The sequence below is a fragment of the Microcebus murinus genome, chromosome 6 (assembly GCF_040939455.1).
Source record: "Microcebus murinus isolate Inina chromosome 6, M.murinus_Inina_mat1.0, whole genome shotgun sequence".
Classification (NCBI taxonomy): Eukaryota; Metazoa; Chordata; class Mammalia; order Primates; family Cheirogaleidae; genus Microcebus; species Microcebus murinus.
Window position 1 is genome coordinate 28,036,377 of NC_134109.1, and position 22,189 is coordinate 28,058,565.

General features: G+C 36.8%; 1 protein-coding gene across 1 annotated transcript in view; it reads right to left on the bottom strand.

Annotated features, from left to right (window-relative positions):
• DNAL1 (dynein axonemal light chain 1) overlaps nucleotides 1–21,977 on the bottom strand; it is a 30,946-nt gene extending 8,969 nt beyond the window's left edge. The window contains exons 1-5 of the mRNA XM_012741554.2: nucleotides 21,860–21,977; nucleotides 16,285–16,323; nucleotides 14,448–14,557; nucleotides 11,183–11,238; nucleotides 3,611–3,666 (exon numbers count right to left, since the gene is read on the bottom strand). Coding sequence (XP_012597008.1) covers nucleotides 3,611–3,666; nucleotides 11,183–11,238; nucleotides 14,448–14,557; nucleotides 16,285–16,323; nucleotides 21,860–21,862 — 264 coding nt within the window. The 5' untranslated portion in view covers nucleotides 21,863–21,977. The remainder of the gene's footprint in view (nucleotides 1–3,610; nucleotides 3,667–11,182; nucleotides 11,239–14,447; nucleotides 14,558–16,284; nucleotides 16,324–21,859) is intronic.
• Nucleotides 21,978–22,189: the final 212 nt, after the last annotated feature.

Genomic DNA, 22,189 nt, shown 5'->3' on the forward strand with positions numbered 1-22,189 from the left:
CTATTAAAAAAAATAGAAATAAATTAATTGGACAGCTAAAAATATATAGAAAAAATTAGCCGGGCATTGTGGTGCTTGCCTATAGTCACAGCCACTCAGGAGGCTGAGGCAGGAGGATCGCTTGAGCCCAGGAGTTTGAGGTTGCTGTGAGCTAGGCTGAAGCCATAGCACTCTAGCCCAGGCAACAAAGTGAGACTCTTGTCTCAAAAAAAAAATTGACTACTAAAAATTTTTAAAACTCAGTCAGGTGCCTTGGCTCACACCTATAATCCTAGCACTTTGGGAGGCCAAGGAGGGAGAATGACTTGAGTGGCAGGAGTTTGAGACCAACCTGAGCAACACAGTCAGACCTCGTCTCTACAAAAAAAAAAAGGCAGGTGTGGTGGTGAGTACCTGTAGTCCCAGCTACTTGGAAGGCTAAGGTGGGAAGATCGCTTAAGCCTAGGAGTTCAAGGTTACAGTGAGCTATGATGGCACCACTACACTCCAGCCTGGGCGACAAAGCCAAAAAAAACCACAAAAAAACCCCCAAAACTCCATTTTTAAAACTCCACGTGATGACCATGAATAAAGTAAAAAGCCAAGTGGAACCAGTAATCAGTATCTAGGTTTGACTATTGCCCTTCCTCCTGCCCTTCTCCCCTCCTCGATTAACTTCTTATCTTTTTTTTGTTGTGTATCCAATTATCTGTCAATGGACACTTGGGTTGCTTCTACCTCTTAACTATTGTGAATAATACAGCTATGAACATTGGTGTACAAATATTTTTTGTTTGTATTTTTTTGGGAGAAACAATTTTAAAATGGAAAGGATAACATAAACGAGATTTTAAAAAGTCAACCAGTCAAACAAGTACAAAAAGAAAAGTCTCTTTCTCACTCCATACCCCTAGCTCCTTTCCCCAGAAGTAACAGCTATCACCAGAATTTGTACATATAAATATCCACTTTGCTTTTTTCCCCACTTAATATCTCTTGCAAATTATTCCATTTCAGCACATACAGGTCAATTCTACCTGACCATTTTCCCTCGATGCATATTATTTATTTATTTAGCTAGTCCACTACTGATAGACACTTACATTGTTAAAATCTTTTGTACAAACTATGTTCCAATGAACATACTTGCTCCACAATCTTTGTCCACCTATGCGAGTATGAAAAATTCCTAGATATAGAATAGTTGGGACAAAGTAAATATACTTTGAAGATTGTGACAGTTGTTGACAAACTGCCTGTCTCAGCAACAGTGTTTAAGAATGCCTTTTCACTATTCTTGAGCACTTTCTGAGTCTCAGTTTCTTTACCTTATAACTGGTCATCTCTGGCCACTGACCTTTCTCTTCCTTGACCGTGCCAAATACATTCCTACCTGAGAACCTTTGCACTTGCTGTTCCCACTGTCTTAAAAACTCTATTACCATGGATTTCCACTAAGCTGGCTCCATTTTAAGCTTTACATCTCAGCTCAGATATCACCTCCTAAAAGGTGACCCAACCATCCTGTATCTACAGCAGCCCTCTAGGCAATAACTCTCACCATTTTTTCCTCTTACTCATTACTGTCTGAAATTCTTATTTGTTCTCTCTCTCTCTCTGGCTCTTTCACCCTACTGACCGTGCCAGTTTTGCTAATCGGCATCTATAATAGCACCTGATATGTAAAGGATGCACTCTATAAATATTTGAGTGACTCAATATATTTTATTACTAATTATATAACTATTACTTGAGTTAAAAATTTTTATTTATTTATTTTTTTTATTCTTTATTTTTCATCTCCTAAAGTTCATTAAGATGGTGCAGAGTTAAAATTTTAATTCTAAAAGTAATACATATTCATTGTAAAAAACAAATAAAGCAATTTATAAATATATGACATATACTGTGAAAGTCTTTCCTCTCTCTACCTACCCCCAGCTCTATAAGGTAATAAAAATTTTGTTTGTTTTGTGTACTTTAAAAATTTTTTTGTGCACATACAAATAAATAGATAGCTGTGTGTGTGTATATATGTTAAATTATTTGTACTGATAGTACACAAGGTATTATTTTTTCTGTAATTTAGATTTTTCATTCAACAATATATCAAGAATATCCTTCTATGTCAATACATGCAGATTTAATACATTTTTAAAAACTGAAGTCACATCCTCTAATAAAAAATCTCCAATGGCTTTGCAAACCACTTGGAATAAAATCTAAAATCTTATTATGGCCTATAGGCTGTATATGGCCTGGTTCCTGGCTCCTTCTCCAACACTGAGGACCACACTCCCTCCTTCACTGAACTCCTCTTGTTCTTATTCAAGGACACTAAGCAGCTCCTGGTTCAGGACATTTTCACTTACTGTCCCCTGAGCCTGGAGCACTTGACCCCTGTAGCCTACATCCTCATTTCTACAGAGAAGAGTTCCAATCACTCTATATTCTCTTACTATGCTTCATTTATCTTCCTTGCATTCATCACCACCTGATGTATTATACAATTATTTTTAGTATCACTCCCTCCACTATAATGTAAGCTCTATGACAGCAAGGACTTCTTAAAAATATTCTTCTGTAACTCTAGTGCCCAGAATAGTGCCTGGCTTAAAGTAGGCATTCAAGAAATATGTTGAGGCTGAGCCTATTAGTGGCTCAGCCGATTAGTGGCTCATGCCTGTAATCCTAGCACTTTGGGAGGCCGAGGCGGGAGGATTGCTTGAGCTCAGGAGTTAGAGACCAGCCTGAGCAAGAGCTAGACCCCATCTCTACTATAAATAGAAAGAAATTAGCCAAACAACTAAAAATAAAAAAAATTAGCTGGGCGCAGTGGCACGTGCCTGTAGTCCCAGCTACTCAGGAGGCTTAGGCAGGAGGATCGCCTGAGCCCAGAAAATTGAGGTTGCTGTGAGCTAGGCTAACACCACGGCACTCTAGCCCAGGCAACAGAGTGAGACTCTGTCTCAAAAATAAATAAATAAATAAATAAATAAATAAATAATATGTTGAATGAATGACATTTAAAACTGATTCTTACATATTAACTGAAAAAGGAGATGCAAAACAATATGTATGGTATGATTTAATTATCTACATACCCATTGAAGAATGGAAAAAAGGCAAAAAAGATACAAATAAAAATGTTAGCAGTGTTTAAATTGTCAGTGGTTTACAGGCACTTTTAATAGTTGCTTTTCTACTTTGTAAAGTTTCTGCAATAGACAAGCATTATTATTATTTTTTTTTTTGAGAGAGAGAGTCTCGCTTTGTTGCCCAGGCTAGAGTGAGTGCCGTGGCGTCAGCCTAGCTCACAGCAACCTCAAACTCCTGGCTCAAGCAATCCTCCTGCCTCAGCCTTCCAAGTAGCTGGGACTACAAGCATTCGCCACCATGCCCAGCTAATTTTTTGTATATATATTAGTTGGCCAATTAATTTCTTTCTATTTATAGTAGAGACGGGTTTCGCTCTTGCTCAGGCTGGTTTTGAACTCCTGACCTCGAGCAATCCGCCCGCCTCGGCCTCCCAGAGAGCTAGGATTACAGGCGTGAGCCACCGCCTGGCCTGATTATTTTTATACTAAGAAAAAAAGTGTGTGCTTTTCTTAAGTAATAAATAACAACCTACCAGTCCATTTAAGTTCTTTATGTTGTTTCTTCCTAAAGACAGTATCCTCAAGTTTTCTGTATGGAAAAAAAACAAACATTTTTTTGTTTATGAGAATCATATTACAAAATCATTGTAAATCTAGAAGCTTTAATAAATTTTCTATAATATCGTGATATAATGAGTAAGAAAAGCTATGTTAAAAAAATGGGTAATTAAGTAAGAAATAACATTGACCTATCATCTAAGGTAAATACTACAACTATAATTTCACATTATGCCAATATTAAGTTAAAAAATGGTTAGCTATCTGGAATTCATGACCTTAAATTGCTGGCTAGTAAAAATATTACAGGGATAAAATAAGAGTAAAGAAGATTTTAAGTTTGGGAGCATACATATTTCAAATCTCTTATGAGAACTCAGACTAGAAAATAGAAACATATATTTATGTATAGTCCACGTTACTCTACAAGGGATCAGAAATGAAATAAAATAAATTTAGTATTTAAAAAGTCTTTTGCTTTCAATCTTTTAAATAATTAGACTGTGATTTGGTTAAAAACATAAAATGCCTGTTTGTATTTTTTAAAAAGATGTTTCTATTTGTATATCTATAGGCTATTTCTGGAGGAGAAAAACAAAAGCAGAAAAGGTTGCCTTTGGGAACGATTTGGGAGTCTATGGTCAGAAGACTTATTTTTCTTTGTATTAATAACTTCTTTTGGACCATTTGAATAAAACCATGTGCATATATTATTTTTCCAAATTAAGAAGGACAGATTAATTCTGTTCTAAGAAACTACTGTGATTGCTTTGCATTATTTATACATTTAGTTTTCACAATTTAAGCTTCTATAACTCCCTTATATGGTAGTCACTAGCCACATGTGACTATTTAATTTAAATTAATTAAAATTAAATACAACAGGCAAGGTGTGATGGCTCATTCCTATAATCCCAGCACTTTGGGAGGCCAAGGCTTGAGGATTGCTTGAGACCAGGAGTTTGAGACCTACTGAGGCAACACAGAGAAATATTGTCTCTACAAAAAAAAAATTTAGCTGGGCATGGTAGTACAAGCCTATAGTCCCAGCTCCACAGGAGACTAAGGCGGAGACCAGGAGTTCAAGGTCACAGTGAGCTATAAACCTGCTACTGCATTCCAGCCTGGACAAGGGAATGAGACCTTGTCTCTTAACCACTTCAGTATGAGCGTTGACTTATAGTCGATAGCCACAGATGAATGCACACAGCTGACTTTAGCCAACAGCCGTGATACGAAAGCACATAGCCGAGCTTCGACTTTAGCGTTAATAATAAAACTTCTACAACAGTACTCTGAATCAAGGCAATACAACCCTTGTACTGAATCAGAAAATCTCATGCATTTTAGAGAAAGACATTTTCCAGCACCTTACAATAGTGATAAAACAAAAAGGAAAAATCCATTAAGAAGATGTATTGTATGCTCAAAAAATAATAAAAGGCGTAGTACTAGATACTATTGTAAACAATGTAATGTTGGCCTATGTGTAGCCCCATGCATCAAAATTTATCATACCAAAGAATATAATTTATCATAATATTAAAAAATTTGCCTTATTTCTTTATGATATGAATAAAACTATAATTTTGAATTGACTTTTCTAATTTTTCATTTATCAAAATAAAATTGTGAACATTTAAAAATAATGTAATGAAAACATATATGTTACCTATTCTTATTTACATTACAAGTAAAGCTGCCTGTAAAGTAAAACAAGCTTTCAGTGCTTTAAAGCTTTCCTCATCACACAAGAGCAAAATGGATTCATCATCAATGCACAGCACAAACTATCGTGCGGACTATGACTGCTGACTGTCTGGCACATGAACCACATTTCGAGTGCTTGATAGCTATATGTGACTAGCAGCAACTGTGCTGAGACAGTGCAGATTTCTGTTGGATGGCGCTATTCTATAACATCCACAATTCAATCGTAAAAACATAAATCCAATTAACTGAGTTCTAATCCCAACACTCTAGGGAAGCAACCAAACCTCTTTGAATCTCAGTTTTGCCAAGGGTAAAATGGGAAAATATAATTTCTATCTTATAAGAATATAAAGATTAAATAGTTATCTAAACCATTCAGTAAAATGCCTAATCCACGGTAAGTACACAATAAATGGTGTGTGTGTGTATGTGCATCAGGCATATATAACTTTGGTTTTAATTAATTTAATAGATTACTTTAAATTCTCTTATGAGAAATACGTTATGGGGTGAATTTTGCCCTGTCCCCAATTCATATCTTGAAGTCCTAACCCTCAGTATCCAAGAATGTTACTGAATTTGGAGATGGGGCCTTGAAAGAGGTAATTAGATAAATCATATGGGTGGGCCCTAATCCAATATGACTGGTATCCTTACAACAAGAGGCAATTAGGACACAGACAGACACAGAAGGAAAGACAGAGGGACAATACAGACATCTACAAGCCAAGGAGAGACTTTAGAAGAAGTCAACCCTGCTGACACCTGGATCTTGGACTTTCAGCCTTCAAAACTGTGAGAAAATAAATTTCTGTTGTTTAAGCACCCCTGTCTGTGGGTCTTTGTTATAGCAACCCTAGCAAACTAACATATCCCATATAACTATAAATTTATGAAAATTAAATCTTTAAGAAAACCGTGTAACCTCAAACCTCTAGGCTTGAGTGATTGTCCTGCTTTAGCCTCCCAAGTAGCGAGGACTACAGGCATGTGCCACCACACCAGGCTATTTATTTATTTAGAAGAGACAGAGTCTCTCTATGTTGCCAAGGGTGGCCTCGAACTCCTGGCCTCAAGCGATCCTCCTGCCTAGGCCACCCAAAGTGCTGGGATTATAGGCCTGAGGCCACAGTGGGGCTGGCCAAAAAAAAAATCACATAATTAGTTATTCTTGAAAGCTTATTGGTATGGAAAAATTACCATTTTCCTTTTTCCTATTTCATGTAGAATAAGAAGCTTATTCAAAAATTTATTGACTCAACACATACTTATTGAGCACTTACTATATGCCAGGAATAGCACTAAGCACTTGTAACATTACAGTAAATAGTACAGATAAAAATTGCTGCTATCATGGAGCTAATATTTGGCAGATAATAAAAGAAAGTAAATAAGTATATTAGATAATGACACATGTGAAGGAGAAAAGAAATAAGCAGGTAAAAAGAATAAAATGTCAGGGGGTTGGGAGTAGTTGACTTTTTAGATAGAAGATGACTTCTAAATAAAGACCCAAAGGAAGTGAGGGAGTTAGCCATGCAGACATCTGGAGGAAAAACACTTACAGGCAGAGAGAAGTTCAAATACAAAGGCTTTAAGGCAGGACCACATAAGAAGAGTTCATAAAACACAAGAGGCTAAGTGAGAGAATGAAGGAAGAGTAATAGGACATGAAATTAGAGAAATAATAGGCCTTATAGAGGATGTGAAAGAGCAGAGTCAAGAAATGACCAAGGGGTTTGGTCTGAGCAACTGGAAAATTGAACTTGTTGCTACCTGAGATAAAGAAACACATAAGGAGTTGGTTTAACTGGTGCTAGGGGAAGATATCAGGACTCAGTTTTGGACATGTAAAGTATGAGTTATCTATTAGACAACCAGTGGAAATACCAGGGAACTAAATGTATGAATCTGTAGTTCAGAGGAGACATCTGGGCTAGACATTTAAAGTTGGGAGCCATCAGCATATAGATGATAAAGCCATGACTCTGGATGAGATAATCTAGGTAGTAAGTGAATGCAGCAAAGAGAAGAGATGCAAGAACTGAGTCCTGGGGCACTCTAATATTTAAAAGTCAGGGATATGAAACTGGGAAAAAGTGGCCAGAAAGATAGAGGAAACCAGGAGGAGAGAGTATCCTAAAGCCAAATATTAAAAGTGCTTCATAGAGGGAAGAGAAATCATCCATGTCAAAATGTGCTGACTGATCAACTAAAATGAAGGCTGAGAAATAACCTGAGAAATCAGAGATAACAAATATATGCAACTCATTCAAAGATAATATCTAACTTGATACATAAAACTCCTTTTTTGAAAATGCACATGAATAATGAATGGCTAAAAAGATCTTTTTGCTGTATAGGGAAATAAATTATGATATCAAAGTTATAGATTAAGTGTTCTAACACAACACAATTCCATATTTTCTTTTTTTTTTCTTTTTTTAAGCAGGAAAACACACTCAAACAATTCCATATTTTCTATGTTTTATATGCTATGTAAGTAGGGCACCACTAGAAGGAAAGCACTGTTGTTTTCTTCATACAAGGTCCTGATGAAAATAAACTGTTTATTTGTAAGCAGAAAGAGTGAAGTATAATTTTTCACTGAAGATAAATAGTAAAAAATTTAATTTCTAATTATTAATATTCATATTATGCAGCTTTTTAGACATGGTTTGACATAGGCATATCACACAGTTTTCCAGTCACAGTTTTAGTACAATAAATATAAACTGCCATTAGAGTAATTCTGCCTGATAAACCATCTGCTAAATAGGAATACCTATTTATTTCAGATCCTTTCATCATAGCATAATAGGTAAGACTACAGTATTCATGAAAGGAGAGGCATAGGAGGCAAGCTAGAGTCACAAATTCAATCCTCATATGGATCAGTTAGCTTCTTTTTGCTTCATAGTCACAGATAAAATGTATTCCCTAGCCACAGACTGCAGCTGTACTATTTGTTACAAGCAGAATTAAAATGAGGTAAGTTAAGAATAGCCAATGCTGGCCGGGCGTGGTGGCTCACGCCTGTAATCCTAGCACTCTAGGAGGCCCAGACCAACGGATTGCTTGAGGTCAGGAGTTCAAAACCAGCCTGAGCAAGAGCGAGACCCCGCCTCTAACTATAAATAGAAAGAAATCAACTGGCCAACTAATATATAGAGAAAAAATCAGCTGGGCATGGTGGTGCATGCCAGTATTCCCAGCTACTCGGGAAGCTGAGGCAGGAGGATTGCTTGAGCCCAGGAGTTTGAGGTTGCTGTGAGCTAGGCTGACGCCATGACACTCACTCTAGCCTGGGCAACAAAGTGAGACTGTGTCTCAAAAAAAAAAAAAAGAAGAATAGCCAATGCCTATACTCTCTCATTCTCATTACAAGTCTATAGCAAATATGAATAATTGATCAACTTTTCCAATAAGTTTTTAGAACTCTTCTTCATACAATTTTCCTCACTAAAAATTAACTGATCAAAGTTAGAATGTGAGACAAAACCCACTGCCAGCCCTATGTACGAGGTCATCTATTTTCACTATTAGCATAGTCATGTTTTTTATAAAAAGAAAAGCATGTAATCTGTCATGATGTTACCAATATAGTCACATACATGCAAATTAGTTCAATTACAAAGAAACTGAGGCACAGAATAAAATGAAATATCATAAATTATTTAATGAGTCAGTAAAAAACTAGAATAAATTGTGTCACCTTATGCCCAGGTCCAATAGTTAACACTTCCTCTCTAGCACTGCATAAATACCAAATGCCAACTTTGAGTAAGGTACTAGGGATGGGTGGACTGGAATAAAAGATACAAAGATTAATAACATGTGATGCTATTCCTCAAGGAATTTGCTATCTAAAGTGCAGAACATAATCTCAACTAATTGTAATAATGGTTAATATTTATTGAACATTTCATAAGCACCAGGCAAAATTCTAAGTACTCACTTAATCTTCACATAACTTCAAGTAACACATAACTTGAGATAGGTAATTATTATTATAATCCAAGGTAGACTGTTATAAATATTCCCAAAGGAGTAATTAATTATGACAATGGAGATTAGAGACGCCTTTAGGGAAGTGGTGATGATCCTAATCTTCATTCCTGGTAGGATTTTCTTGTTAGAGGAAGGGAATGTTCTCAATGCAAATGAACAAAATCATAATAAAAGAATGGTATGTCTGGGCATAAATAGGGTGCTTGTAGATGACTTTGAATACAACATCAAGACATTTGGTCTTTACTTGGCAAAGAGGCTCCATTAAAAGGTCACTGATCTAGGGGAATGATATTAAAATAATATTTTTAGAAAGAAAATTCTGGTTATCAGTGATGAAGATCAACTAAAAAGCAGACAGACAGGAGAAAAGGAGATCAGTTAGGAGGCTAACACAAAAGTTGTAAGGCAGTGTTTTTCAACCTATGGATCATGATCCATTAACAAGTTGTGAAATTAACTTAGTGTGTTGTGATTAAAAAAATAAATCAAATGTTAAAAATATACACTGGAATCTATGCTGTAAGGGTAAATATTGTTTTGCAAACTTTATTCCAGTTTATATGTGTATGTGTTTATTTGCTATATGTATTCATATGAATGTATAATGAGCTCCAATGTATTTCTTACTGTGGAGAGTAGTTGAAAATGTTTGATAAACATGATCTAAGGGGTAGATGATGAAACATGTAGTTCCTGGAAACAGAAAAGCAACAAATTATTTGAGAGCTCCTTCAAAGAGTAAACACGATTTAGTGATAAACTTGGATGTAGGGCTTGAGGAGAGAATATGGTAAGCTAAATAATGGTTCCCCAAAAGATACATACATTATAATCCCTGGAACCTGTGAATGTTACCTTATGTAGTAAAAATAACTTACAGATGTGACTTAGTTAAGGATCTTGAGACGGGGAGTTTATCCTCACTATCTAGGTATGCCTTAAATGTAATCACATGTATCCTTTTAAGAGAAAGGCAGACAGAGACTTGACACAGACAAAACAGAAGGTAATGTGACCACAGTAGCAGAGACTGGAGTGATGCAGTCACAAGCCAAGGAATGCAGCAGCCACCAGAAGCTGGAAGAAGCAAGGAAAAGATTCTCCCTTCAAGTCTCCAGAGAAAGTGACAATATGCCTTGACTTTGGCCCAGTAAACTGACTTTAGACTTCTGGTCTCCAAAACTGTAAGAGAATAAACATCTGTTGTTTTAATTCACCAAGTTACAGCAGCCATAGGAAACTTAATACAGAGAGTCAGAGGCCTTCGCAACTGCACAGGTGGCAATGTCATTAACAAGGATAAGGAGCACAGGAAAAACAGAGATAGTGAAGAATTAAATTTTAAATATAACAAATTCAAAATACACACAAGACAAATCTGAACAAAGAAATATATGATAAAAAATCTGATATGCTAATTGGGTGTAGTGGCTCATGCTTGTAATCCCAACACTTTGGGAGGCTGAGGTGGGAGGATCTCTTGAAGCCAGGAGTTTAAGATCAGCCTAGGCAACATAGTGAGACCTCGTCTCTACAAAAAATAAGAAAAATTAGCTGAGCTTGGTGGTGCATGCCTGTAGTCCTAGCTACTCAGGAGGCTGGGGCAGGAGGATCACTTGAGCCCATGAGTTCAAGGTTACAGTGAGCTGTAATTGCAACACTGCACTCCAGCCTCGATGACAGAGAAAGACCCTGTCTCTAAAAAACATAAAAACCCTTAAAAAACAGGTGCCAACTTCTTGAATTACATAGTGTCTCTGGAATCTTTATTCCAATAAACAGAAAAATCCAAGAACCAGCGGTTACTGTGGATCACTTACTTAAGCCATTCAGGTTGGCAATTTTTTCAATGCAGTTTGTAGACAGTGAAAGCTTCCTTTAAAAAAACAAAGAAAAATTTGAATTAATATGAAAAACTTAAATGGTATATCAGAAATTATTCCTCAGTACTAATACCCGTGGAAGATAATATTTCCCACTCACTCATGGCATTCCTTCATTTTGAAATCTTTTTCTTTTCTGATTACAAAAGTTAATAGATATTCATCATAGAAAATTAAAGAAAAAAACCTCTTTGAGGGCAATTTGATATTATCCATTCAATTTTTTCCAGCTGTAGTGATTCACACTGTAATCCCAGCTACTTAGGAGGCTGAAGCAGAAGGATCACTGGAGCCCTGGAATTCGAGATCAGCCCTGGGGGATACAGTGAGACTTTGTCTCAAAAAAATTTGTTTTGGCTGATGCCATGGCTCTCTAGCCCAGGCAACAGAGTAAGACTCTGTCTCAAAAAAAAAAAATTTTTTTAATCCATGTATTTTTTGACCCAGTATTTCACTTCTAGGAATATATCCTACTGAAATACTAATACAAATGCCAAAAGATATATGAAATAAATTATTTTTTGTATTATTATAATAGCAAAAAAATTGAAAAAAATCTATAAACACCTGTCAATTGAGGAACAGATAATGAAATACTAAACTGCCACTAAAACAAATAAGACTGGGCTACAGCTACTGACTTGGGAAGATGTCCATGATTCATAGTCAAGTTTAAAAACCATTTAGCAGAACAAATATATTTTATATGATCCTTTGTGTAAAAAAAAGAAAAACAGAACTATATATATGCATTTGTGGAGAGATATTTTTCATGTGCTAAATCATTCAGAAAAGTATACTGAAAAAAAGTCATATGTAATCTTAACTGCCCTACACATACCCCAAGAGGTTCTTACTTTTAATAGTTTGTATATATTTTTCTAGACTTTTTCTATATTTACTTTAATCATATAAAAACAAAATTTTAAAAGGGAACAGAATTACATTTCTTTTTAAGAAATGGGGTCTTGCTATGTTGCCCAGGCTAGACTCCAACTCCTGGCCTCAATCCTCCCACCTCAGCCTCTGGAGTAGGTGGGACTACAGGTGTGCACTAACATGCCCAGCTGAATTACACATTCTTAATCTTCCTTTCTTGATAAAAATGTTTAATATCTTAGTAAATTTAATGCAAAAACATAATAAAAAGCCATGCACAGTGATATGTGCCTGCAGTCCCAGCTACTCCAGAGGCTGAGGATGGAGAATCACTTGAGGCCAGCAGGAATTCGAGTCCAGCCTGGGCAATATAGTGAGGTCCTGTCTCAAAAACAAAATTTTATATATATATATATATATATATATATATATATATATATACACACCCCATATATAAAATAAAAGCTAATTTTATTGAACATTTGTGCCCATTATTCTTCTTAGTACTTTACATATATTAACTATCTTAATCATCACAACAATCTTCTGGGATAAGTATTATTAATATTATCCACATTTTACAAATGAAACCAAGGAACAAAAATGTTATGCAATTTTACATAGCCATAAATTGACAGGGTCAAAATTAAAACCCAGGAAAGTTTTGACTCTCTAGAGTCATCTTACCCTTTATGATAAGACTTACAGGAATTATTCATTTTTTTCCATTTGAAACAGCAAAAGAAATTATTTTACAGTGTAAATTACTAGTCAAATCTATATATTTTCTAGTGATCTCCCACTCTCAAGAACTATCAGTGAAAAATGTAGTACAGTTAAATCTAGGAATATGGTTGAGAAATAATTCATTAATTCTTATTTAGACACCCTGCCCAAAGAGATTGTCAGCAAAAATATGAACAGGTTGACTCTAAATGGTTTCCAAGTTGCTTTGGTATGGGGTATAAAACTTTCTATGGGGTATAAAACAAACTAAAAATTTGTTTGCCTTTGAGATGGCTTTATGATAAAAAAGATATTTGACCACTTTGAAATCATGCTTGAAGCCAAAAAAGCACCTTGTGGTAGATTTTTATGTGACATACTGTGTTCTCATCACAAAGAATAAGTTGCATAAGTAACTAAATATGTTTGCTTTTCCCTTTAATCCCAAAGACAGATATTAGTCTAATGCACAAATTCATAAATATCTGTCTAAGAATCATCCAAGTGGCTTACTCTAAATACAGATTCATAGGTTTCATCAGTAGATACTCTGTTTCTACAAATTTGGGGTGGGGCTGACCTCCTGCATAACGTCCAGGTGGTCAAGGGATCACACTTACACAAACACAGGGTGAAGAGGTCAAAAAGACCTCCAGTGATTCTATAGCATTCTACAGCCCTGACAAGAGACAACTGTAGCCTAAAAACATGGTGACAGACATTATGGTATAATTGCTTCAAATTAGCCACAGAATCCTCCTAAAATATGTGTTAAGTATTGAGAAAATAAATTAAGAGAAATTAACATAGGTCTGATATTTAAAGTCATGGGAAATAGGATTACAAGGATTACAAATTGTCAGCTGATCCCAATTAGAATTTTTTAAAAATGAGAAGGCTCTACAAAAATGATAACACTGGTTCTTACAGTGAGAAGAACCAGTGTTCTTCTCACTGGTTCTTCTTCTTTATGGTTGATGTTAATTCTTTTTCTTTGTGCTTTCTATATTTTCTAGATGTTTTATGATGTAGTTTTATAATTTGAAAGGTTTTTTTAAGGGGTATCTCTTAGGCATCTAATAAGTAAGCACAGTACTGACTTTGGTGTATAATCTTATAAGAGAAAGCAGGTAGATCTCATAACAGAATAATAGTTTATTGTGTTATTTAGCTTCTCACAAAAGACTTGGAAATTTCTATTTTCAAACACATTAAACATATTATAAAAAGTGTACTGAAAAAGTATTATACTGTTCAGTATTACTCTATTAAGAATCCTATAAATCAATAATCTTTCATGTTTGGCCTTGCCAAAGGGAAAATTACAGTAAGAAAACAAAAAATAAATAAAGATCACAAAAAACAAACATATTTTTCTAGTTTGAATGTTTAAGAAAAGAAAGGGAAACATAACAGTAATACTACAAGGATAAAAAAAGAGAGCTGCCAACTGCAGTGGCACATGCTTTTAATCCCAGTTACTCTCAAGGCTTAGGCAGGAGGATGGCTTCGGCCCAAGAGTTGGAGTCCAGCCTGGACAACACAGTGAGATCCCTGTCTCTAAAAAAAAAGAAAGAAAAGAAAGAAGAGAACTTACTCGCAATTACCAAGTGTGGATAATGATGCATCCATCTTCTCTATAGGGGGAATCTGGGCATAAAGCTTTATTTCTTTGGCTTCAGATGGCTTCTGACCAGTTTTCTCTTCCTATGAGAAAAATTAATTTGGAAGAAAATGATTGATCCCTGATTCTAATGTGGAACCAAAAGAGGCCAGAATTTCCCAGGCTTTTCACTGTTTATTTCAAAAAATATATTAGAATTTAATAAACTGTTTAATAATTCTTTACCATTCACTTATTGGAAACATTTTCTTACTAACCCTGATCAACAGGCTTCTACATGGCTGAATAAGATAACTGTTAGGTCCCCACCAAATGGAAATGAGAAAAAAACATAACTTTTATGTTTGTAATACTTACCTTGAAGGTTATTAATCCTATCAGTTAAGAAACAAAAACAAAGCACAACAACAAAAACATTCTCCTGGGAAGAATTCCTTGTCCCTAAACAACCTTTTCTTAAATATCAGATTCAGACCTGTAAGATCAACTGTTTTCTTTGTCATCTCATCTTCCTTTTTCTATACATAGTTCAGTTGAAGCTAGAACCTCAAAACACCAAGAATTTTGGGAGACATTCTTTTTATACACATCTGAGGTCAAAGCTAACTGCTCTACTCTAATTTACTACTAAATCCTACCCTAGAATTTAATGTTAGTAGTAAGCACACAATTTAAAATTTAATTATCAGTGTATGCTGCCTAATAATATTAATAGTTTCTAAGCACCTCATTACTTAGAGTTAGTTTTATCTCTCTAACAAAACTGGAAGCTCAGGGACCATTTCCTTTGCTTTCCTATATTTTCTATAACCCAGTACAGTGTAAGACACAAAAGAAGCTCCTTTTAAAAACTTAAATCATGGCCGGGCGCTGTGGCTCACGCCTGTAATCCTAGCTCTTGGGAGGCCGAGGCGGGCGGATTGCTTAAGGTCAGGAGTTCGAAGCCAGCCTGAGCAAGAGCGAGACCCCGTCTCTACTATAAATAGAAAGGAATTAATTGGCCAACTGATATATATATAAAAAAATTAGCCGGGCATGGTGGCGCATGCCTGTAGTCCCAGCTACCCGGGAGGCTGAGGCAGAAGGATTGCTCGAGCCCAGGAGTTTGAGGTTGCTGTGAGCTAGGCTGCCGCCATGGCACTCACTCTAGCCTGGGCAACAAAGTGAGACTCTGTCTCAAAAAAAAAAAAAAAAAAAAAAAAAACTTAAATCATGGATAACAAAAAGAAAAAAAAATTTTAAATAAGAGAAAAAATAAAAACTTAAATCAGTAAGATGCAGTGGGCTCATCCCTGTAATCTTAGCACTCTGGGAGGCCAGGAGTTTGAGGTTGCTGTGAGCTAGGCTGATACCATGGCACTCTAACCCAGGCAACAGAGTGAGACTCTGTCTCAAAAAAAGAATTCAAATATTTCACTATTCTATCTATAATACTTTTTTTTGAGTGTAGTTATAAAAAAAAATACAGAGAGATACCTTATATAATTTTCCCAATTTCCCCCAATGGTTAACTCTCTGTAAAACTATAGTATAATATAACTATTGATACAATCCACTGATTTTATTTACATTTTCCCAAATTTACTTGTACTCATTTGTATGTATGAGTATGTATGTTTGTATGTATGTATTAAGTCCTACACAATTTTATCACCTGTGTAGTAGGTTCATGTATCCATCACCACAGTCAAGATAGCTGAAGAGTTCCAATACCACAAAAATCCCTTGTATTGAATGGTCAGATTTAAATACCTACCCCCAAATTTTTCTTGCATGGTTTCCTAAAAGAAGGGAAAATTCATGTACTCACCCATCTGGCTAGGGCTTCTTTGATTGTTGTTGCCTTTGCCTTTAAAAAAAATAAAAGAAAAAACAAGGCTGTCTTTATTGGCATGATTTGTTTCAATTTTCATGCAATAATTATTAGCCTTAGCTTCTACCATTAAAAGGATTGATTTGAGACTTTATATGCAAAGAGGGTATTTTAATTTCCTGAAATGAGAATGATTTATTTAACTATCTTAGAGAAAATAAGGAAATCAAAGTAATCATTATATAATGCTTCACTCCCACTTGGTTTACAAAAAATATACACCTTTTGAGTGTAGAAGGAGCACGAAGGAGGCCACTGTGGCTGGAGCAGAGCGGATGGAGGGGAGAGAGGAGGAGGGCAGAGAGGTTGGCCTTGAACTTCTGGTCTCAAATGAACCTCCTGCCTCAGCCTCCCAAGCAGCTGGGACTACAGGTATGCACCACCTTGCCCAGCAGTTTTTTATATATTCAAAAATGAAGAGATACATGGACAGTGGAGTGCATGCATCGATGAGTGCATAAACAAAATGTGGTCTACCCTGGGATGGAACATCAGTCAGTGGAAAGAGGAATGAAGCACTGACACAGGCCCCCATGTGGGTGAACCAAGAAGAGAACATCACGCCATGTGAGAGAAGCCTGACGCAGAAGAAAGCACATTGCACGATTCTATTTACACGAAATGACAAAAGCACGGGGCAAATCCACGGAGAGAACACAGATGGGTTCTCTCCCCAGGGGCTGGGGGGAGGGAGGTGGGTTTCTTTTTGGGGTGATGAAAAACCTCTAAAATCAATACTCTGTACATGGGTGAATTGTATGGTATGTGAATTATAGCTCCATCAAGTTGTTATTAAAAAATGGATATGCCTAGACAGAAGATCAAAAATATATATACATACACCTTTCAACACCTGATATTAAAATATATCTTATTGGCTGGGCGAGGTGGCTCATGCCTGAAATCCTAGCACTCTGGGAGGCCAAGGTGGGAAGATTACTTGAGCTCAGGAGTTTGAGACCAGCCTGAGCATGAGTGAGACCCCGTTTCTACTAAAAAAAATAGAAATAAAATTAGCCAAGCAGCTAAAAATAGAAAAAGTTAGCCAAGCATGGTGGTGCACATGTATAGTCCCAGCTACTTAGGAGGCTGAGGCAGGAGGATCAATTGGGCCCAGGAATGTGAGGTTGCCATGAGCTAGGCTGATGCCACAGCACTCTAACCTGGACAACAGAGCTAGACTCTGTCTCAAAAATAAATAAATAAATAATAAAATAAAATAAATCTTATTTCATTGATTCTAAAATCTAACCTTTTTCACATTTTAACATTGAAATTTGAATGCATCTTACAATCAGGAACAATTTACAATTGGTGTGGCCAAATGGCAGTGGTGAAATTTTAGAAAATATTAACCATTTATTTCAAATACACAAATTCCTTTTTATGTTTATAAAGGATGACATAGGATAAAAATCAATATGTTGAAATATATTTAAAAGAACTCTATCAATAAGTACAAAATAAAAATTCTAAATTATAAGAAAGTATTTGTTATAGTTTAATTCCAACTTATTTTTCTTTTCTTAGAACTTAAAATAATGTTGCAACTTATAATTAATAGCATCTTAGAATCAATTGAACATGATATTTAAAACTTTAAAGGTACACAAAGGGGCCGGCACGGTGGCTCACGCCTGTAATCCTAGCACTCTGGGAGGCCGAGGCGGGCAGATTGCTCAAGGTCAGGAGTTCGAAACCAGCCTGAGCAAGAGTGAGACCCTGTCCCTACTATAAAGAGAAAGAAATTAATTGGCCAACTAATATATATATATATATATATATATATATATATATATATATATATATATAGCCGGGCATGGTGGCACATGCCTGTAGTCCCAGCTACTCAGGAGGCTGAGGCAGGAGGATTGCTTGAGCCCAGGAGTTTGAGGTTGCTATGAGCTAGGCTGATGCCATGGCACTCACTCTAGCCTGAGCAACAAAGCAAGACTCTGTCTTAAAAAAAAGGTACACAAAGGAAGATATTCTTAATGAATTATTGCTGGCCCTCATTTAAAAAAAAGAACCCTAAACAATAACAAAAGGGAAGTTTTCAAGAATGGAAAAACAAGCACCACATATATTCACCAGCAAACTGGTATTAATTGAGTAGCACCTAAGTGGACACATAGGTACTACAGTAATAGGGTATTGGGCAGGGGGGGAGGGGGGTGGGTATATATATATATATACATAGTGAGTGAGATATGCACCATCTGGGGGATGGTCATGCTGGAAACTTAGACTTGTGGGGGGAGGGGGGAAAGGGCATTTATTGAAACCTTAAAATCTGTACCCTCATAATATGCCGAAATAAAAAAAGGGAAGTTTTTATTATAACGTGTATATCTTTATGTATAGAAAGTAAAGACATACTAATAAATAACCCAAAATTATGTCTTTTGCAGCAACATGGATGGAACTGAAGGCCATAATCTTATGTGAAAAAACTCAGACAGAGAAAGACAAATACTACATGTTCTAACAAGTGGGAGCTAAATAATGTGTACCCATGGAAGCAGACTGTAGAATGATGGACAATGGAGACTCAGAGGGGTGGGGAGGTAAGAGGGGGAATGTTGATAGTGAGTAAAATGTGCATTGCTCCAGTAATGGATTCATTGAAGGTCCTGACTTCACCATAATACAATATGTGAATGTTGCAGAATTGCACTTGTACCCCATGAATGGATACAAGTAAAAAATTAAAATAAATAAAGTTCCCTTTAAGATTCCAACATATCAAGGATGACCACTATCACTGCTACTGCTTAACATGGTACAGAAGATCTTTATCAATGCTATGATAAAAAGAAATACAAACTGGAATATTAAAAGGAAGAAATAAAACTGTCACTATGTGCAGATGATCATCTATATAGAAAATCCAGTAGAATAAACTGACAAATATTAGAGCAAATGGAGTTCAGCAAGTGAAGACCACCACTGACAAAGTTAGCAGTAAAACTGGAAGATATTTCTAATGTGAAACTGACAAAGGACTAATATCTAGAATATACAAGGAACTCCTAAAGTTCAAAAACAAAAAGAAAAATGGAAGAGTTGGCAAAAATATGAACAGATAATTCACAGAAACTGAAACTCAGATGACTAATAAGAACACAAGAAGTGTTTGAACTCATTGAAAATCAGAAAAACGCAAAGAAAACAATGGGATGCTAAATACATCCTCAGATTGGCAAAAGTTAAAGAGTTGGAGCGCATGTAGAGAAATGGGAAATCTTATGCATTGCTGGAGAAAGTAAAAATTGGTTGAGCCATTCTGGAAAGCAGTCTGACAATGCCTAAGGGAAATTAAGTATGCATAGATGTTATGACAAAACAGTACCACTCCTGGATGTATTTCCCAGAGAAATCTTTGCATGGATCCATAAAAAGGCACTTTCACAATATTGTTTGTGGAGACACAATTGGAAGCAATCTAGCTGTCTCTTGTGGCAATATAAATTGGTACAAGGTCATTGGTTTCCCTACGGATAGTAGGACTCAAAAATTCAAATGCCTAAAGGACCAAGAGGACATCATTAATGGCTAAAGCTGACCACGTAAGGACAGAGCCCATGTAAAGAGGATAATCTCTCAGCTCCAGACAACTATTGGCAAGTGGAACTAAGGGAAAAGAGTTACCCTAATGCCATACTTCTTCAAATATAAAAACTCCATTAATTGTAAGTAACATCTTTATTTTATGTACCATTAAGAAAGAAAAGATGCTACTAAATATATGATACTGTATTTCGGTAATACTAAAACATTAAAAAAAATGTGTCCAATGGTAAAACATGGTACTTCTGATTTTTCCGAGAAGCCAAAAGTGTGGGTTTTAATGTGAAGTATCATCATTTTAAAGACATTGGAAGGTAATTTTTTAAAAATGTAAATATTATGTGGGCCTGTATTTCTGGAGGGCCCTATGTCTACCAGTTTGCAGAATCAGCTAGTTCATCTAATTATAGTCATGCACTGCATAATGACATTTTGGTCAACTACGGACCACATATATGATGGTAGTATCATAAGAGTATACCATATTTTTACTGTACCTTTTCTCTGTTTAGATAAATAAATACCATTGCATTTCAATTGCCTATAGTATTCAGTATAGTAACATGCTGTACAGGTTTGTAGCCTAGGAGCAACAGACAGTACCATGTAACCCAGGTGTGTAGTAAGCTATACCATCTGGGTTTGTGTAAGTACACTCTATGATGTTTGCACAACAAAACTGCCTAATGGCTCTCAGAACGTATCTCCATTGTCATTAAGTGACGTATGACTGTATTGGTTCTGATTCTGTATTTGAAAATTTTCAACAATCCCCATGTTTCAAACTTTCATAATTATTTAGGGCTGAGTCTTTCTTCACCTGAATATAAACCTAGGTTCAAGAACTTTTAGCTTTCCTTGACAGTGATTTTCAGCTAAGTGCCTGTGGAATAAAGTAAGGATAGCAAGGGGGAAAGCCACTTTTAAAAGAATAGTGCTTAATTTTGTGGTTGTGAGGGTGGGTATGACTTCATCATTTCAATCTCCTGGGCTCAATTTTTGCTCATTTGTATAGGATTTGAATCACAAAAAGACAGCTAATTATACTTATTCTTCATAAACATCTCCATCTGGCAGGACAATCATACTTTGCTAAATAGCTTCAGCTGGGTATGTAACCCTTTTTAAACTACTAGTTGGAACTACCAAGTATGTAAGCAAGGGAGTGCACAATTTAAGTAGTTGAGGAGCATCACTAGGTAAAATCATTACTTCATAAAAAACTAACTGGATAGACTGCTGGTAGATATCAAACCTAAGGCAGCAGCATTTCTCAAGGTGTAGTGGGACATCCCCAAATTTTAGAATCACTTGAGGTGTGTTGCTGAAATGCACGTTCTGAACTCCCCAATTATACTTAAACTACATAATCTGCAATTCCAACAAGCCCATACTTATGTATACTGAAATCTGAGAAACAATGCCTTAATATATCCATCAGAGTGGGTTTTACAATGTTACCTAATAACTGCACTTACAGTCATTCAGAGGGCAGCCTGGGTTCATCACAGGTTATGAATGGTGCTGCAATGGGTATTACAAAGACCCCTCTGGTAACAGCCCCTTCCTTCATCTCACCAGGGGAGAAACTTAAAATTACTTACATGTAAAGAGACATCTTTATCCACACTCTCCTTCCCATCACCTTTTCCACTCCAATCCGCTCTTTTTCGGGAATTTCCTGCTCTTCGCCCTCCCTTTTCTCGTGTCAGAGTCCCTCCACCTTAACCCAACCTCCAATCCGCCCCAGGCCGCCCTCGCTCCAGACCACCCCCTGCCAAGGCTTCTCTTTCGCCCCAGGCCTCAGACTCCACGGAGCTGCAGACCGCTGTCGGCTCCCGTCCGCTGTTCGAGGATCCCCAGACCCTCAGCACGCCACAGTCACCCTTTTCCACTCCCAATCTCTTCTCAGCTTTGGCTACGAGGCCCGAAGGGTACTCACCATTCTGGCGGTTGCTACTGTCACTGCTCTGGTTGCTAGGGCCCGCCGGGGTCAGTGCGCGTGCGCACTTCTCGGCGCTCTCCGCGGATACCATCCCCGGCAGCGGTCCTTTCTCTCCGCCTTTAGGGTGGCGCGAGCGGGGCATTGTGGGACGGCGAGGCGGCCGCCGGGGTCCTCCGGTACCGCTGCGGTTCGCTACGCTGTGGCTGCCGGCTTCGCGGTGGGCTCCAGAGCTTAACTTAGCACGAAATGGTCGCGAGATGTGCCTTTCCCGACCCAGAGCAGTTTCAGCTGGTCTGCGGTGACATGCCTGCGTAAAGTTTAAAACTT